The sequence below is a fragment of the Dermacentor silvarum genome, chromosome 5 (assembly GCF_013339745.2).
Source record: "Dermacentor silvarum isolate Dsil-2018 chromosome 5, BIME_Dsil_1.4, whole genome shotgun sequence".
In the NCBI taxonomy this organism is placed as follows: Eukaryota; Metazoa; Arthropoda; class Arachnida; order Ixodida; family Ixodidae; genus Dermacentor; species Dermacentor silvarum.
Genome location: NC_051158.1, coordinates 41,875,122 through 41,893,800, shown reverse-complemented (window position 1 = coordinate 41,893,800; position 18,679 = coordinate 41,875,122). Strand labels below are relative to the sequence as shown.

Here is an 18,679-nt window from a genome sequence, read left to right as displayed (position 1 = left end):
TTTAATAATTATCCCTCTTACACTCACTTTTTTCCTTCACGCGCCAATCTTCAATCCAGATGGACCTTGAAATGCAGAAGGTATCAGCTCAGCGAACAAAAAATGCGGCTAGCAGACGACGAACAAGCGTATCGATGACGTGATGCGCGCGGTGGAAAGAGTGTTTCGCAAAGCACATGCTGCGCATGTGCAATGTTTCCAACGATGGCTGTTACGCGGCGCTGATAGTGCCGTCGGCCACGCGCTCGCGTGTTCACCCTAACAGTGCTCACCGCTGTACCACCGGCTAGCCCATGTCAAAGCGCTAATATCGGGGCGTTTGTATAACTCGACAAAGATGGGTCAAGTCGGCTTGTGGGGATTGAATTGACCTGTCGAGCTGATGCAAACGCTGCCCGGTAGGGCTGAACGAGCGTCGAGTCGAGCTTAGTCGGCCCGACTGCACGTGCTAGGTCGACTCAGTTCGACTGAAATGTAGCGCCCACGTCGGGCCAGCCAACGCCGATACTTGCGCGGAAGCACTGTGACGTCGCGATTTATGCGCTGGCCGCGGGAAGGCTACAAGCACTCAACCTAATATATAAGAATATGACCCCAAAATATAGAGCTGTCACAGACGGCTGCGGGAACCGGCAGCTCAGTTCGGGGGCGTCATGATGTATCGGCTCGACGACGCTGCGTGCCATCGTTGTTCAAACGCGTCAGAAGCGAGTTCGTGCAAAGCACGCTTTCAGCCCGATTCCTGACTGTCCCGTCCATGTAAGTGCAGCCTATAAGGTTAGAGGCTATATCGCTTGAAGCTGGCTCCGGTGTTGTGGCCGCACATGCGTGGCTTCTGAAGAACGTTATCTCGTGTATATTGTATCATATCCACGAGTTCTTGCATCTATAGCTTTATGCAGTGAACAAGCAGGCACATAGAAGAGGGCAGAACGAGCAAACTACAACTTTGACACTACTGCTCTTCATCGCTGTTCGCCGCTGTCAACAATATTTCTTGCTGAGTAGAGGCGGAAAACTCGGTCGCGCGTCTTTTCGGTAACACACACGCCTTCGGATTTCGCCGAAATCTTTCTTTCGCACGCGTTCAGAGCGTTGACAGCGCCACCGCACCTGTGTGACGTCACGTTGCTCACTCGCACTATATCGCGTCTGCAACAAACATCTGTCAAAGTCGTGTGCAACGTGCGGTTAGCACCGCCAGCGTTCCCCATACTCGTTGGGCCGCGCCACTCGAGCCTCTATAATTCAACGAGCGTGCACCGCTTCCCTAACAAGACACGTCACAGGAACAACATGGTGAGTCTGCGCGCCAACCTAGGTGTGTCGTCTCTGGTCGAACAGCTGAAAGCTCTGAAAGAGGTGTGGGCCATCCGCGAATTGGACCTCACAAATTGCATTCTTGTGGAACCGGATGAATTGCCTCTGCACATCGGTAAATGCACGGGACTGCAATCCTTGCGTTGCGTCGCCTGCCCGATCCGGCCGAGCGACCTTCTCGGTTTGATGTTGGAGCGGCTTCCGTTTCTAGTGGAAGTCGAGTTCTCACTCGTGTCCGAGACGGACGTCGCGTCAGAAGTGAGGCACATGCACCAAATCGAGTCGCAATTGCACGGCGCCCTAGCTCTCAACCTGCGCCGCATGTACGCCGAAGTGAGCGGCTACCACAACTTCAAGCTCCTCTCGACGATTCTACGTTACTGCCCGAAGCTGGAAGAGCTGCGTGTGCACTTCGTGCGTGGAACCTTCTCGAACGCACTCCTGGAGTGTAACGTCATCCTCAAACAACGCGTCCATTTGGAAACGTTCACGTTCTCATCCGAAGTGCCAGCCTCCATTCAACGCGTGCCTTCCGCGCCGTTGGAGTTCACTAGCTGCGCGGCCGTATGCGCCAACGTCAGCTACCAGAGGTCGAGCAACTCGTGGAGCTGTGTTCGACTCCGTGACCTGGCCGTCGGCTGCACTGATCCCCTCGTTCTGCCGTTACAGCTGGTCGTGGCTGCCGTCCACAACACCGAAGGCACCACGGAGGAATTTATTCGCGTGGCCAGCATTGGACACGTCTGGACCAACGTGTGCCAACTCTGTCTTGTGCTATTTCCGGCAGAGCCCTCCAGTGGAGTTTACCCGGCGGCGGGAGCCTCGTACCGCGACAGTCTTCGCGATTTCTTCACCATTGCGCTCAAGCATATCGTCGAACTTAACATAAGCTCGTTCCACTTCGGCCCTGACCTTGACTTGACGGAACTGCTCCAGGACGGGTCGCTGAAGTATCTGCAATCGTTCTCGGCACCCCCTTGCGGGCTTCGCCGCCCACCAGCTCTGCGCCGTCTGGCGCAGAACTGCCCAGACTTCAAAGAACTCGACGTGCGCATCGATAGACGTGGAAGCTTTGTTCGGTGCGCCGTCTGCGAGGGTGAGTTCTTTCTCAATCCCGAAGACATGGTTGAAATGAACAACGCCGCCCCCGTGTTTCACAATGGGCTTGCCAGGCTGACTCTAAACGACGTGCATGGCCGTATCTGCCTTTGGTTCGTCGAGGCCTGCCCAGCGGTTACAGTGCGGCTCTCGGACTGCCCCAGTCCCTTGCACCCAGACTACCCGTCTTTGGGTCACGTGCTCGCCGTCAACAGCTCGCTACGCTGTCTCGTGCTCCGGCACGGTGCCCTGCCCTTCGGCGACACGTATCTGTTGGTGAGTCGGTTCGCGCTACGGGGCTTTCGGTGGCACGAGCACATTTCGGGATGGTTCCGTATTCTAAACGTGTAGACGTAGCCGGAGCTGAAATTTCCTCGCTTATTTATTTGCTGAACGAGTTACGTACTGCGCAAAATAAATGAAGAAGGGTGGAAGGATATGTAGGACAGAAGTGCAGACTACGAACAGTTTAGTTGCATGAAACGACAGAAAGCCAATATGTAGGTAGAGTACTCACGCGCGCCACCCAGAAGGGCGGAAACATTTACCATCGTTTTGCCGCCACTGTAATACAAGATGAGCACACTTTTCTTTCAGAAGTGAAACAAAAAAAATCAAAAAGCATATTCTGCGCAGTGCGTAACTTGTTCGGTATGAACCAACCAATCCGCAACAAAGTAGTTCTGCATTATATTTACTATTATTGCGTATTTTTCTTGAGATGAATGCTCAAGGTAGCTTTATCATTACGCTCGCAGACACCGTCTCCCTCTAATGGCAGAAGAAACGAAAAAAAAACTGCTTCATAGAGCTGTTTTGCTAAGGACATTCCACCAGTACCAGTTATAAGTCCCTGCAGTCACACACAACCGGTTTGCTCCCTTCAAATTCTTTATAGCATTTGGCACAATTTATGATAGCCTTGTTCCTATATATAAAACTTAATAGGAGGTCAAAGGGCTAGATAAGGACAACTTAAAATGCTTCCGTAAGACATCCTTAGGCTCTGTCCCTCCCCTGATGCACCCACAGTTGCATCTTCTCTTGAGCTGAAACAGCACAAAAAAATTGACTCGTCATCCCAGCCCTGCTAAAGTGGATGTCCAGCAATGCTGTTGAAAACCACCACTACAACTGCTGAAGGGGTGAGTGGGTGAGTCAACTTTAATAAATATCCGGCAAATTGATGGCCTGGGTCTAGGCCGCGCCGGGGGCAGCAGAGAGACCCTGTCTCTCGGTAGCTTCCCGGACTTGCTGGATGGCCCAAAGTTGGTCCTGAAGATCAGAGCTAGTCAGTGCGGTTCTCCACCGCGCCCTTAGTTCATCCGGAGGGACTGCAATTCTCCTCTGAACTATTTCACAATCCCAGAGTATGTGTTCTAGGTGTATGCAATACTTTATTGCTGAACTACTCCTCCGGCGCATTATTCAGCCAGACGTTATTCAGCGGCAGCATGCCGCCGCTGGTGGTATTGCTGTTTCTTGTCCCTTTGTCGCGCCTCGTATTCACGCTGCTCCTCAAGAGTCCTAACTATGCGTTGTCTACCCATATCGGTGCTGCAACAACAATGGCTAGTTGCTAGGCTGGTTGTTTTATACTTGAAAGGCTAGTGACGTCACTACCCGCCTCGCAAGCTGTCGTCACCGCGGCAGCTTCCGCAACGGTAATCGTTACCGGGATTACGTATGCGTGGAGCGCCGAGTACGTGTTTCGCATTGTTAGCAGGAGCGCCTTATCGTCAATTATGTGGTGGTTTGAATGCTTGTTTTGTGCCTGTTCCTTATTGAAACGAATGCGGTGGTGTATGTAGTATGCGTGGTACCAAAGAATGTATGCACTTTTCGCTTTAGTTGCTAAAGGTATATTTTTTTTTATACGTGAGGATGACGCCAGGAAAAATCCCGTGCAACTAGAGGCTAACAGCTTCGCTGTAATGACATGATGTGCAAAAGAAACAGACGCGTGTCCTGTTATTTTGTGATGTTTCTGCTCAAGTCATGAACGCACTGCTGCGTCGTCTGCTCTCGCGCACACGCTCTGTACCAGTGCTGGCAAACAAACCCACGCCGACTGTTGTCATGGCTAGCTGCCGCAGCTCTGATTCCGATTCTACGTCTACCTGCGATGCGGCTCACTGTACTCTAGACTCGAGGCTCTCTAGGCTTGCCCGGTGCTGTGGGTCACCGCTCATTGTACGTCACTCTAATGTGGTGTGACGTCACTAAAACGCGTTACGCTTCCAACATAGTGACGTCGATGTCAATCGCGCTAGCGATGGATCTCGATCGCGAGAACTAGCATTTAGGCACTCTTTGGAAGCGAATTAAAATATATTTTAAACGTTTGCTGGTGTCCAACACTTCATGTTGAGTGTCCTTTCATACAGAGCAAGCCTACAGCAGGCCTTTTATAGCGTCAAAATTTGCTGTCTCAACCCCTTTAAGTGGTGTAAAATATTTCAGAATGTACGCTTCTGCGGTGCATCGTTCCGTTCCAGGCCAACCTCTCCCGCATCGCCGGCCTGCAGTACCTGTGCCTTCTGTCGGAGGCCTCCGTGTTGGACAATGTCGCCGCGATGTCCGTGCTGGCGCTCAGTGCCAGCCTAAAGCCTCACATAAAGTGCATACACGTTCACTACCGGAACTCTGCCGGCGGCACCGAGAAGCGGATCACGTGGATGCAGCGAGCTGGCGCCGCAAGCGGTGGCGTCCTGGTTCGAGACGGTCCCTGCTTCCTCTGTTGTTCTACGGCCACGTTCATAGGACTCGCCAAGCCCCTGAATCGTGACTTCAAACCGATCCTGTAGATGTAATTAGGGCATGGCCGGGACGTAATATAATGTCTGAGATATGCGTAAAAGTGCTAACAGTAACAGAGGTTATCATTTTCTTTTTTCATTTGTATGCATCTTCTAATATGTATGCCTTATCCTTTGTTCATCTTTTTTTTTTTCACTGAGTGTTTTAACTTTCCATTCAAGCCGAAGTTCGGGCTAGTTGGTGATAACAAAACTTGGACGCCATAACTAGCGCTAAGGAAGGCGAACAAAAAGAAGGGACATATAGAATGGACGGGCGCTAGTCCAGTCCCTAGGAGGTTGTCCAGTCCGTATGTCTCTTCTTTGTGTTCGCGTTCCTTAGTTGCTTGTTATGACGTCGAAGTTCTGAACTTACGCTAAAGAGGCCCTGCAACGCCTTTTGAGCCCGTTAAATAAATCTCGCTAGACGCGACGCAATGCTTCCGGAACACATGGGCCAAATATCGCTCACTTTTATGCAGCGGAGAATTAACGTACAATGTCCCTGGAAAGAACGGTCAAGGTTATTTATCCACGGTTGCGTCAAAACTAAGCCATCGAAACTGCACACATTGACGCCATGGCGCCCTCAAACGACTATGGGCGGGACGTATCGGTCATTGCAGTACTGCAGCAGCGGATTCTCATCTCCCAAGTGTTGGCCTTTCCTCCATGTGATCACACATGTTTTCCCTAGACTTGCCAAATGTTTCCCAAGACAAGGCCTATAGTATCCCGATATCTAGGGGAAATTCCCTAGTGCTGGCAGCACTGCTGCATCAAGCGGTTATGCGTGTCCAAAGCAGATAATTTTTTTTATTCGTACAGATCTGCGTCGTCCTGATATCTGTATCGGCCAAAGGTAACAATATAGCTTGAAACAGCGAGTTTTTATTTATAATTACCTTAGCATTTAGATCAGCCGAGCAATGTCATTAAGCTGTGAGCGGACTCCAGCTGGCTCGGCTTTCTCTCGGAGGTAAAAATCAAGTGCGCTGCGTTTTCATGGGCGGATTTTATGCCGAATTCTTCGGTTGTCACTGATTCACTTGAACGCAAGTACAGACGCGCATCGCGAAAGGCACGTCGGTCGCATTTTCAGTTGTGGAATTCGTGCCGAACGCGCTTCGCCAGCCGTTTGCTGAAATGGAACGGGGAAACTGCGACGCCGCTGTGCATTCGTTGGCTGGAAAGGCGGCGAGAATCGTCAAAGTGCACTGCACCGGTTGACGCAAGACTCGCAGCTTCAGGTTCAGCAAGTCATGGTTAGTGTGCATGGTTCCCATGCACAAGAAACCCATGGGTGGCGCAATTAAGCTTTCGTGTTAGCATGCGTAAAGTTGCTGAAGTATAGAGGACGATACCAACCTCGCGTCTCTACTGAATTTCGTCTGGAGTGCTCTGAAGACGTTTAACGCCTCAGCTAGAGCGACAGTGCTCGTCGTTGTTGCAGCATTTACAACATATGAGTCGAGGAACAAGCAGAACAAGCCTCTTAATTTAGCCTGTAGTAGGCGCCAAAACGGGAGTAGTGGCATCTACGTCAACATCCAGAACCAAACTTAAACTGGCAATTCAGTTCCGCGGAAGCGTGGTGGAGGAAAGTACATAAAAGGGCAAATTAAAAAAAATGGCATCCGCCCGAATTGTATAGCACGAAACTACAACGGAAACCCAACAGGTTTAATTCTCAGAAAGTCTCGCAGATGACAAAAATTCGTCCATGGTCCGGGTCTCGAACCCGGCACGAACGCCTTTGCGGCGCGGTCGCTCTTAAACTGCTCGTCGCTGTGACGTCAAGTGGGCGGAGCATTGCAGATACCCGTAGCCTCCGCAGTGCAAGCCGTTGAAGACTTCACAGACACTTCACAGCTTCACTCACAGCTAGCGCGCATTCACGTGTGCTGCTGCTTGCATTTCATGCAAAGCTTGTGGTCGGTGTACAGTGTGCACTTGTAAACATTGCAGGATATATTGCACGCTGCATATAGGACGACTCAAAGTGGACGCTTACAATATTCGTGCATCCATCTAAACCGCGATAACCGCACCTGCCGGCTCTGTATATGTCCGACAGGTAAATGGGGCTCTAGCTGCTTTACGTATCTGTTTTTTTGTGTGCCCGATCTACCGACAATAGTTTAAAAAGCATGTGCAGCAAACCATTTTTATTGTCAGTGTTACATTTTTAGTCTCAACGACGTGAAAGTTAATGAAACATTTAACCATAAACTACAGAAATGGTCAGAATGAATTGGACGGTTATATAATATACCTCGCTGAAAGCGGTGGTTACGAACTGCGGCCTTTTAAAGCAATAATTTTAGCATACCAGCCTCTTGTTTTACAGTGTGTACTTATTTATTATCTGTGTACATCGTTTTAAATGCGAAGCATTTCTTGGCGAACATTTGCCACTTTGACAGTATCTATCTATCTAGCCGCCTACGTCTTGGTGCACTCATGGTCGTATCGTTAATTTGATATTTACCAAAATTGACATAATATGACAACACTGTATGACGGACATAAATGATAGGTCATGATATATCATGACATGTGCATCATGTAAGTCATAAAACAGCTGCCTATACGGTTTGGTGCTCTCATGGTCTTTTCGTCAACTTGGTAGGTACCAAAATTGGCATTGTATGACAAGAGTATATGGCGAACATAAATGATAGGTCGTGACATGAATGTCATGATATGCGCGTTATGTAGGTCATAAAACAGCCGCCTAAAAAGGCAATGACGCAGCGAAAAAACTATAACAATCAAAAACCACTGAAATGGGTTCCGATGTGGGAACTAAGTAAAGGCAACACAAAATGATGGTGGTAGATGTCCGTCTTGAGGATGACTCAGCAAAAATGACAATGACTCAACAAAAAAAAGATTAACCCTCAAAAACCACTGAAATGGGTTCGGACGTGGGTACTAAGTGAAGGAAACACTAAAGGATGCTGGTAGAAGTCATGTGCATGACTCAGCAAACATGACAATGACTGAGCAAGAAAAATTAACCCTCAAAAACCACTGAAATAGGTTCGGACGTGGGTGCTAAGTGAAGGCAACACTAACGAATGGTGTTCGATGAAATAGTCATGAGCATGACTGAACAAAAAATGACATGACTCAGCGAAAAAATATTGACACTCAAAAACCACTGAAATTGGTTCTGACGCGGGTACTAAGTGAAGGAAACACTAAAGAATAGTGGTAGAAGCCGTAGTCATGACCATGACTGAGCATAAATGTCAATGGCTCAGCAAAAAAAGATTACCACTCAAATACCAATGGAATGGGTTCGAATGTGGTACTAAGTGAAGGAAAAGGCTAAATAAAGGTCAGTGGTTGAAGTCGTAGTCACGAACATGGCAAACTGCTAAAGGGACTCCTGAGGACTCGTGACGTGAATGTCATGACATGCGTGTCATGTAGGTCAGGAAAAAGCCGCCTACGTCTTGGTGTTCTCGTGGTTGTTTCGTTAACTTGGTAGGCTCCCCGCACACTGCTTCGCATAACATCGATTCCCACAGGGCGTGACATCTGCCGGCTTTTCGTACAGTGAGTGCTTTTGCTATTTCTTGTACATAGTGTAAATAAAGTTTTCTAAACAGTACTTCGTCACCAACCATATAAATTCCCACTGTTGTTGCAATAGCAAGTACAATGACACTCGAGGCGCGGTCGCGCCGTCGGCGTTGTCGTGCGCTCGCTATATCGACGGCGCATGCGCACGACTCCGCGTCTCGGTTGGACGGTCTCCCGAGACGTGGAGTGCGCTTGGCCGCAAAAGCAAAGCATTGTGGACGCACCGTCCATCTTATAGCCTCCTAAGAACCCTTGTACAGTACATTACACATTGCCTTTTTTCTCTAAGTTCACGCGGAAGTGATTACGCGAAGTATTCACTCTGTGTGAAGTACGGTGCATGTGTAACTGTAAAAGAAGTGGTTTACTCATATTCTTGCAATCCGTTTTCGAGGAATTTGACAAAAAAAATGATCTAGACCTCTGTGCCGTCCCAGAGGGCCGAAAGCAACCTCGAGGTGTGTTTCGAAGTCACTGAGATTGCGTGAAAATACCGGACGAGGCAGCAATAGGGCAATGTACAACACGTAGTTCCATCTTCATGTCAACGTTTAAGCAATGAAATGCAGTTTTTACCGCAACAAGCATGAGGAGATGATGGAGATAGTTATTTTTGCACGTACGTGAGAAGCAGCTTTTACCATGTAACCGTTTTATTCAAATTTAAAAGAACTGTTTTTCAAGTTCATAACATTACAGTAGAGAATAACAAAAATTACCAGCGCTCCCCCTGTCGAGAAAATGTGGGTTAGCGAAGCATGTCGTATGCGTACCTGAGCTACTACTTTTCCTTCCCTTTCGTACTACTTGTCCTTCCCTTTCCGTCTACCTTTCCTTCCCTTTCCTGAAACTTTTCTTTCCGTTGCGTTTTACGATTCTCTGCGAGTCGCGCTTGTCGCTTGCCTTCGATGTCTCGAGTTTGCTCAACGGCGTGGTTAACAGCATTCGCCCTCCAGTGCCGCTTGCGATCCTTCGAAATTAAATTGCTTCGAAATTAAATCTGTCCGTCACGTAAGACAATGAATGGCTCCGTAAACGCGGCCTCCCCATTACGACGACAGAAGAGAAGTGAACTTCTACGCTGGAATGATGAGCGGCAACGCCGCCAGCTGTGAAAGAAGACGACGACGACGAAATCGGGAGCATGTGTCACGATCTCGCGTGCCGAGCACGAGCACGAGCGCAACCCGAGGGGCGCCAACCAGCCAGCTGCGCAAGAGGACGACGACGCTCGAGAAAATAGCGCCTCTTCCTCTTTACAACCACATCTCTCTCAGCCAATGCTGATGATGATAGTTTTCGGCGTACGCCGACACCGACACAAGTGAGCCAGTAAAGCTTCGCTTAAAACCACCTTCAAGAGCAATTATGCCCCACAGCTGGACGACGACGATCGAAAGCGCGGAGCGGTCGCACCTCACATGGGCCCCGCGATTTTCTTCTATCTGGGGCGGAATTCCAAGGATATCGCAACGATGTTTAGGTAAGAGTGTGTCTAGAGGTGCAAGAAACCTGCTGATACAAGTTTTCTGCAAATCAGGTCATCAGGAAGAATTCTACAGCTGACTTTTCGGATCGAGCGGAACAGCAGGCGTGCCATTGGCGAGCGGCGGCGGCCACGTTACCACGTGAGGTCGCGCGCCGCGAGGAGCTTGGAAGCCCGCACCAGCTGCGCTCGAATGAATGAATGGAAAAAAAAAGTTGTCGCAGTTTCACCTGAAAGGCGAAGCATCAATTGCGATAGCAAATTTGTAGAGAGCTATACGGAGTAATGATAGTAGCTTTAACAGCTGTATAAACTTGGACATGCAGCAGCACCGGCAACACGCAGAACTGTTGTCGACGCCGTCGGCGTTTTGCCCGCGTTCGCACAAAATGCGCGCGGCGTTGGTGACTGTTGCCGGAGCCTCTGATATAAATAGGCACTTGGTGCCGCAGCTAAACGTCACCTCCCTTCCATCCCCCCCCCCCCCTCCTGCACGGCCTTTCGCGCGTCGGAGGAAGGCGCGTTTGCTCTACATATATGGTGATTGTAAAGGAGGAAAGAGACCCCTACTTCTGCAGCCCTTAAGGAAGCACGGCGCAGAACGCGCGTTTGTTCTCCGCCGTGGGTTCACTCCCCGTGAAAGAGCGCGTCTCTCGCGCCCTTTCACTCGCACATACAGCGTTCGGCGGCGCGCGGCGACGATTTCATCTACGGTCCCTGTATTTTTCAAAGGTAGCGCAAACTCCTCCTCTCCGCGCCGTTTCCCCTCGCCCAGTGAGCGAAGTGCGCGGCCGCTACCGCCCGCTTCATATTGTATCGCATGCGGCGCGTTGAAGCGCTTGCTTGAAACGCGACTGTTCTGGGCGCATTTTCACAAGGCTGTTCGTACGTGAGATTTCTACGTAAGATATGTAGTACCTTCAATTATTAGGAGAATTTGCATCGCTCAGACAAGGAAAACGAAAGGTAGAACAAGTGAAACGCAATACTCAGCAGTCTTTACTACTGCTGATTGTTTCTCGGAATCGGATGGTGTTCTGTTTACCTGACGCATTCACGAAAACAGAGGTACTACATCAAACGATGCACACACAACACGGCGGAGACATTTATGTACTAAATACCCTCAACGTGTTTTTTTTTTTTTTTTTTGTTCGAAAATGCATTCGCGCTTTTCTTCCCCCTTCAGTTATATGCCTTGGTTCCCGTGTGTGCGCGCGCTTTCTGCATTTTGCTCTTTAATTGTCGACTCTTTCATTATGCTCATTTTATTAGAGGTCATGCTGGTATTCATATTGCCAAAATGAGCCCTTTTGTTCGCCAAACCGGGACTTTTTTTTTGTTTTACTCAGTTGTTGGTTGATGGTGAACTCGCGAACGCACCCACCTAACCGCGTTCATCACTAACTGGTTGAGAACAGCGATCAGAAACCCCCTCAGTAATGGCCTTCCTCGGTGGAAGTCAAATTTTTTTCTTCCGATACGGTAGAGCCATATCGCTCGCCGCTTGAGGTTTCGTTTGCCACGAGGAACCGCAAAAAGCTTGCCCCCCTTGGCAATGCTATTCGAACATCCAACAGCACAGCAAGTCGGCATCGTGCTGCAGCCGAGCGCGTCTTCGAAAATGCTACGCTCACGCACAGCGCACACGTTTCCCGGTGTTTCTACGCTCACTAATGGCGCCGTTTTCCCGCGATGACGAAAGCCGCGCCGGTTATTCGTCACGTGCCAAGCCTCGTCCAATGGGAGAGCGGAAAACGGCGAAGAAGTCAGGAGAGGGGTAGAGGGCGGGGAGGAAATTCTCCTTTCCTATTTGAACAATGGTTTGCGCTACCTTTGGAACATACAGGGATCTTAATTTCATCTCCATTGACGTCATACGGAACCTCACGGCAACGGCGACAGCGACGACGACGGCGACGACGACGGCAGAAATCTGCTTTGGAGTGTCCATATAATTGCTATCGCAATAAAACTTTATTTTCACAAAGGAGGTTTCCAGGCGTAGGTGGAGCCCTCAGTCCAGGGCACCTGTGGCCTTTGCCATCTTGCGAGCTCTGTGGATCAGCTTGAGCTGTTCTTCAGGCTTTGAGCAGGATAGCGCAGCCTCCCACTGCTCCGGTGTTGGTGTTTTGTGTACTGGCACTACATTTGGTTTTTGGCAATCCTATGTAACGTGGTAAAGCGTCGCGTGTTCCCCGCATAGCGGGCATTTATTGTCATATGTTGCCGGATAGATTTTGCTGAGTAAACTCAGACTGGGGTATGTATTAGTCTGCAGTTGTCTCCAGGCGACCGACTGCTCTCTACTAAGGTCTTTTTGGGGAGGAGGGGTAGATCCTCCTTAGGGCTCTTTGGTTTTCTAAAATTGCTCCATAGCGTCTGGTGACTGTGTCCAGTTCCCCGTCGTGGTGCGCCCCCCGGTTGGCGTATGACATGCGCTCGAAGAGCAAGCTCCCACAACAGAGCAACAAACAACAGCAAAACAACGCAAGGCGCATCGGCAGTATGGAGGTTGAGGTAGAAGTCGAAATCATTTCACCGTCAGACTTTAAGGCTGATTGATGCTGGATGGATGGAAAGCCACCGTCAAAGAAGAGCCAAGATTCTGGAGGAGCTCAGGGTTGTGGCTGGAAAACACAACAAGAACTAGAAAACAGAACAGAGGGAAGCCGCACGCGGTCGGCACCGCGGCTTCCAGCACCGCGGCTGCTAGAATTACCAAAATACGACGCAAAATTATTCTACGGCCCAAGCCAAGGAAGGACTGAACGTCTCCAAAACAAGTCGCGTATCTCTAAGAGACAGAATCCTCAAGGCAGCCGGGATCCACGTCAACGACGCCATCATAGACACGCTACGCACCAACAACTTCAAGAACATAATAATAATCAGCGCGCCAGACGTGGCACACGCTAAAAGATACAACAGCACAAAAGCAATCCTCATCCAAGGAAACAGGTATGAACACATCACCGTTGCTAGAAAGAAGTAATCTAGTAAAGTTGGAACAAATGACATACGCAACGTCACCCGAAGACACTGCGAAAAGAGTGATGGAGTGATGCCACATGGTGCCAACATCAATTTGGTGCCGTTGAACTTTCCGGACGGTCACACTTTCGACCCATGAGCCATATAAGCCTTTCGCCTTAAAAACAAGGCAGACTCAACTCCAGTCGACATCCACGTAAATCGAAGCATTCTTGGTGTGATTGGCTCATGTACGTGTGCATATGAAGTGCGGTTTTCGAGGTATAAAAATTAGTATTGAAGCGCAGCATGTTATGCGAAGAATTGATCTTACTTACAGTGAATTATAGACATGCTGGATATTACATAAACATATTTAGATTCACTACATCATACATATATTCTTATTTTTTTTTTACTTTTCAGTGGTGGATCCGTAGCGTCGTGTTGCACTCATGGTGTTTCTGATGCGTCGATTTCTTCTAGTGCATCTGCCGATCGAAACGCGCTAAGCGCCTGCACGCCCCCGCTTGCCCGCGAGAAAGGCTGTTCTACACCGCTTGCCGAAGCATACGTCTGTGGCATTCGGCGTTAGCGGCCAGACACGTACAGAAAAGTGCTTCGAACTCGACAAGAACGCTTCGCTTTAAAAAGCAGGAAATGTGAGACCTTAAGAACAGACGCACAGAAAGGTGTAGTCAGCATAACGGATATATGAAAATTCAATGTAAGTACCGTTCAAGCGGAATTTATTGATTCAATGGCTTAATGATCAAAGGAAAGGAAGGACGGGGTATTGGTGTTTGAGGATTAATATTTTTTTACCAGTGTTACACGGTGCATTTTTTCGCCACCGTCGAGTCAAACCGGGATCAAGATTTTCCGACCGCGCTAGGCTTCCTTCCCTCAGCTTGCGCAAAGAAGCCAATTGGGATCGAAAAATTCCATCCCGGTAGGACTCGAGCACGATGGACAATGCACCGTGTCACACCCGTCTTGGAGATCGTGAGTTCACTCGCTACGCTCAAACAGTCCGCGTACGCGACATGGCTTTCCTATCATGGCATAGTCCTTTATATTGAAACCCGCCAGCAGCAAATCCCTCCACCAACCAACCAATGCATTAATACAGTTAATGTACTGGCGGCACTAGCCTGCAAATGTAACTGTATACGCCGCGCAGCTGAACGGGCCTGTGGTCGCCGCCACACTTGTGGTTTGCTGTATAACTAGCGTTAGTTTAAAAGGCCTGCACACAGATCGAAATTATTATCACTGCTGCTTTTGTATTATAATTTAATTATTATCTTCGCGAAATATTTCAATGGCAGTCAAAGAAAGAACCAGAACAGCATTGATGGTTGCGTAATATAGGCTGCATTCAGCAACGTACTACAGCTTCGGCTCCAAGGGCAACGCATACGGGGTTACAATAACTGTGAAAATGCACTCCTTAACTGTATGGATCTAAGAATTGCGAACAAGCTCCAACCACAAACGCGCAGTGCGCGGGCCCTTAGCTGTGAAACAGAGACGAACGAGCAGTCTTCATAAATTTGGTGTGATAATGTAAATACTGGGCTAACTGGAAAATAAAGGAAAGTCAAGTGTCCTTGCTAAAGAAGACATGGTCGACGTACGTGGTTGTTCAAATTATATACTGACTAAATGTTGATTATATATGTCTCTGTTCTGACTCTTCTTCCTGTTTATTCTTCACCTAATTCGTATCTTAACCATATCGTATTTCACACCAAATTACTATGATGTCCAATGAGTCTCCTTGGCCGTCCAACAAAACGTAGGAGACGCACGCTGTATTCTTCAGGAGTCTCGGGAGTCACGCATCTGTGTTGGGCCACTCTCTTCCACTAGAGCCCCAAACGCTGCTGGACCTTCTGCGGCTCCTTGCGGGTAATACACGAAGACCGCATTTAGGCGAGCCAGGCCTCGCGAGCTTGGCTTGGCTTGGCATGCGGCTTAACGCGCGTCGGCACACTCACTGGCCCACCGAACACGCACGCTCTCGACGGGCTTGCGTTTGTTCTCTTCACCGTCGACATCTGTCTTTCGACGCGGCGGCATGTCACCGTTACGAATCCCTGACGGCTGATTCACACTATGCCGACATGAGAACGACTCTGGTCTGCCGACTGATGACGCGAGCAGTTTGTAGGACGGGAAATGTTGTGACCAATGGTTTAAGGGAAGGAAAATGCTGTCGCCAACTGTCGGCAGACCAAAATCGGCGCCGTGTCGGCCTATAGTGTGAATCAGCCTTTAGAGCCATTTATAGTCTGGCGTTTCCAGCGTGTCAGGCAGCAGCAGGCGATGTAGGAATCGTTCAGCCGGTGACGTCACAGTCGCCGAAGATTGGCGCCCTGTATATTTCGCCGCGCAGAAAGTCGCAGTCGCGCTGCGATCAGGCGTTGTCGACAACGCATGCGCACAGGCGCACGGCCAGCAAGCGCCTCACAGCGATAGCTCTATTAGTCCAGGTGGGAACCTAGAAAACGCCTGGTTCCGTAAATCTGACTTTCAAGCTGAGCCAAGGTCAAACTGGGACTTGGCCTGCCTAATGCGTTTCGGACACGCGTGTGCCTCGGGGCAACAGCAAAAAATTCTTAAAATTATTTTTTTAAAAAGGTCTATGGGCCTTCATATTTTGATATAAGACGGCTTTGTTGCCCCTGGAGAAATATCTTCCCAGCAATGCATATGTGTTCAAAAGCGAAGCGACCTATAAGGGAATCATTGTAAGCTTGGTTTTTCGAGCGAAGCTTGTATTCCCTCGCAAGTTTCGGTGGTGGTGGTAGGGGTGGGGGCGTCACGCTAAAACCCTATCGAAAACCTGTCGAAAACTAGCGTCTCGTTCACTTAGGTATATACCGAAATCGGCATGTGAGGGTACGAACCTATGACTAACATGACTGATAGCTCATGACATCAATAATATCACATGCTCTTCAGTTACGTCGCAATTAACGATAACAAAATCACGTGTCAATTGCGCGTATGACACGTGTCAAAAACGTGTGACACCAGCAATCAATTGGACATGCGAGTACGAGTCAGGGATAAGCGGGTATGAGCCAGGGACAAGAAATAAAGAAACAAAGGAAGGAAAGAAGAAAGAAAGAGAAGGAAAGAAAGAAATCACGTGTGGCTAATACCGGGGCCGCACATTTCAGCTCCGCTGGCTTACCATCTGTGCGGGGTGCAGGGGCGGTGCGTTTGAGTAAGGGCGCCACGAATTCGCTCGGGACAGGACTCGTCGTCGACTTGCCGATTCTAGCGCAAGGATTTCCAAAGCCCAGGCGATATGTCAGCGAAGAACCGCGGACCCCGAGTTGCGGTAGCGCGATGTTGAGGCCAAACGTCAGCGAAGAGCCGCCGACCCTGAGTTGGGCGAAGGAAGCGGAACGCCTGCGACAGCGTCGTCTTGCCACAAGCTTCGCCTTACCCCGTTTTCTCGACAGGGGAAGGGCTGGTTTTCCTACATTGTGTGTTGCAGTGAAGCCTACTCAAAGAAAAATGCGATGGGACCGGGACCCGATAACGCTATCGCGTTCCACGGTTGAAGGCGAAGCTTAAGCGTCTTCACTCTTTCGTTTGGCGAAAGCGCCAACTCGGCACGCTCTCTTCGGTGTACCCGAACTGTAGGGCCAGCATGCTGCCGGCTAGCCAAGATTGCACGCGATGTGATATCAGCATCAAATGAAACGCGAACAGCGGGGAGCGTAGCAGAAAGTACAGTGCACGCCGTCCAGTCATTCACTATTGACAGGCGCGCCCATCATGTTTACTGCACGATGACGTTACCCCGTTTCGTTTCTGTTCTGTTTATTTTATTCTAAAGGTAGAAAATTAAAAAAGGGAAAACCTGCAGAAACTAAAATGTTGACGCATGTACGTATTTATCTTTCACCAGTGACCGCCTTTCTCCGGCTAACAAATATTAAACGTTATCGCTCGGCGCAGGACGCTCATGTGTGTATCGGAAGTTTCTCGAACGTTATCGATGCGTTTATCCACTGTCTGTTGTCACCGGCGCTTATGTAATCTGGTTGTATGAGCGACGCGAATTGTGTAGTACTTTCTGCAAGACACGCGGGCATCGGGGATTAATCTAGAACCTTCGGTGACTCATGTATAAAAGCCGACGCGTTTCGCCGCTGATCAGATTTTCCTGGGATCGCCGACTGCGTTCGGCGCTGTCGTTGTTCTTTGAGTGTAGCTTATTGTGGCCGCAAGTTGGCCCAATAAAAAGCTAGTTTCGTCATTCACACCTGTACTGCTGTTTGCTTCATCTTCTCTATTACGTGACAATATCACCGTACAGGGCGAGCATTATCGCCCATTGAGGCGAAACCGCACATGCTATCGTCGTCAAATGAAACGCGAACAGCGGCGCGTGTGGTACAGTTTGCGTCGTCATCATTACTGCGTCGTCATCATTTCTCGCTTTCATATAAAAGAGAACCAGAACAGATAAAAAATTACAATCACTTAAGTATCCTTACGTTATTTGAATGCGAAAGCATTGTGACTAAGTCCTAAGCTGACAACATTAAATACTTCTTAAGTACTACAATGTGCTTGCGTTCCGTTCTGCGCTTTCCTTTCTCTGCGTTCACTAATCACCAGAGCGCAACCATTCAGAACTCATCGCAAAGTCGCAACGAGTTCATATTGTGGTTGCATTGCTTCATTATACCGCCGTGACACACACGCGACTGATGCAATCAAACTTGAGTTAATTTTTTTTCCACATTCATAGGTCGCATCTTAAGCACTCAGTTCTCGAAGTCCAGCAGTAAGTCGGACGTAATGACGTCTTCTTCCGTGACATTTAAATCATCGTCCGAAGTATACAGATTCGATGTCAAGACTCATTCACCTCGAACGCATGGTAGCGGCAATGGATCCACGGACGTCAGCATTGCCTTGTGATCCGTAAGTAGCATTATTCACACATGATGTACTTGATCGGCCATTGGTTACAGAACGCCAGATGAATGCAAGTTCCCTCGAGGGTTTAATTCAATTTCATTCACTTTACTTCACTTTAATTCAGTTTTCTCCCCCTTAAGTCACCTTACTCTAACGTCGTAGCCAGATTGCTTCGATGTGACGTGTGCAATGACGCACGCACTAGACACACATTTAGTCAGCCAGAACCGTGGAGCCGCCGTGGCGTCGAGGAAGTGCGCTCGTCTGGCACCCCGGAGGGCCGAGTTCGATTGGCGAATGGTGAATTAAAGGCCTCGAACTCGCCGCGTACGAGATGATTTATGTTGCCACTTTTGATTGGCTGGCGGGGATGGTCCTCACACGACGACGTCGCAGTGGCATTTGGTAGGCGCACGATGTGGGGCGTGATACGTCGGCTCTTAGCTTGTTCGAAGCG

The 18,679-nt window shown here is 49.2% G+C and overlaps 1 protein-coding gene across 1 annotated transcript; it reads left to right on the top strand.

The window, feature by feature from the left end:
* The first annotated feature begins 699 nt into the window (after positions 1-699).
* Positions 700-5,659, top strand: LOC119454099 (uncharacterized). The gene is made up of 2 exons (XM_037716106.2): positions 700-2,694; positions 4,917-5,659. Exons 1-2 carry the CDS (start codon positions 1,297-1,299, stop codon positions 5,223-5,225), a joined length of 1,707 nt encoding a protein of 568 aa, XP_037572034.1. The 5' UTR covers positions 700-1,296; the 3' UTR covers positions 5,226-5,659.
* The last annotated feature ends 13,020 nt before the right edge of the window (positions 5,660-18,679 follow it).

Coding starts and splice junctions, on each gene's coding strand:
- LOC119454099 (XM_037716106.2), top strand. CDS start 1,297: ATGGTGAGTCTGCGCGCCAACCTAGGTGTGTCGTCTCTGGTCGAACAG. Junction 2,695..4,916: donor TCGGCGACACGTATCTGTTG/GTGAGTCGGTTC, acceptor GTTCCGTTCCAG/GCCAACCTCTCCCGCATCGC.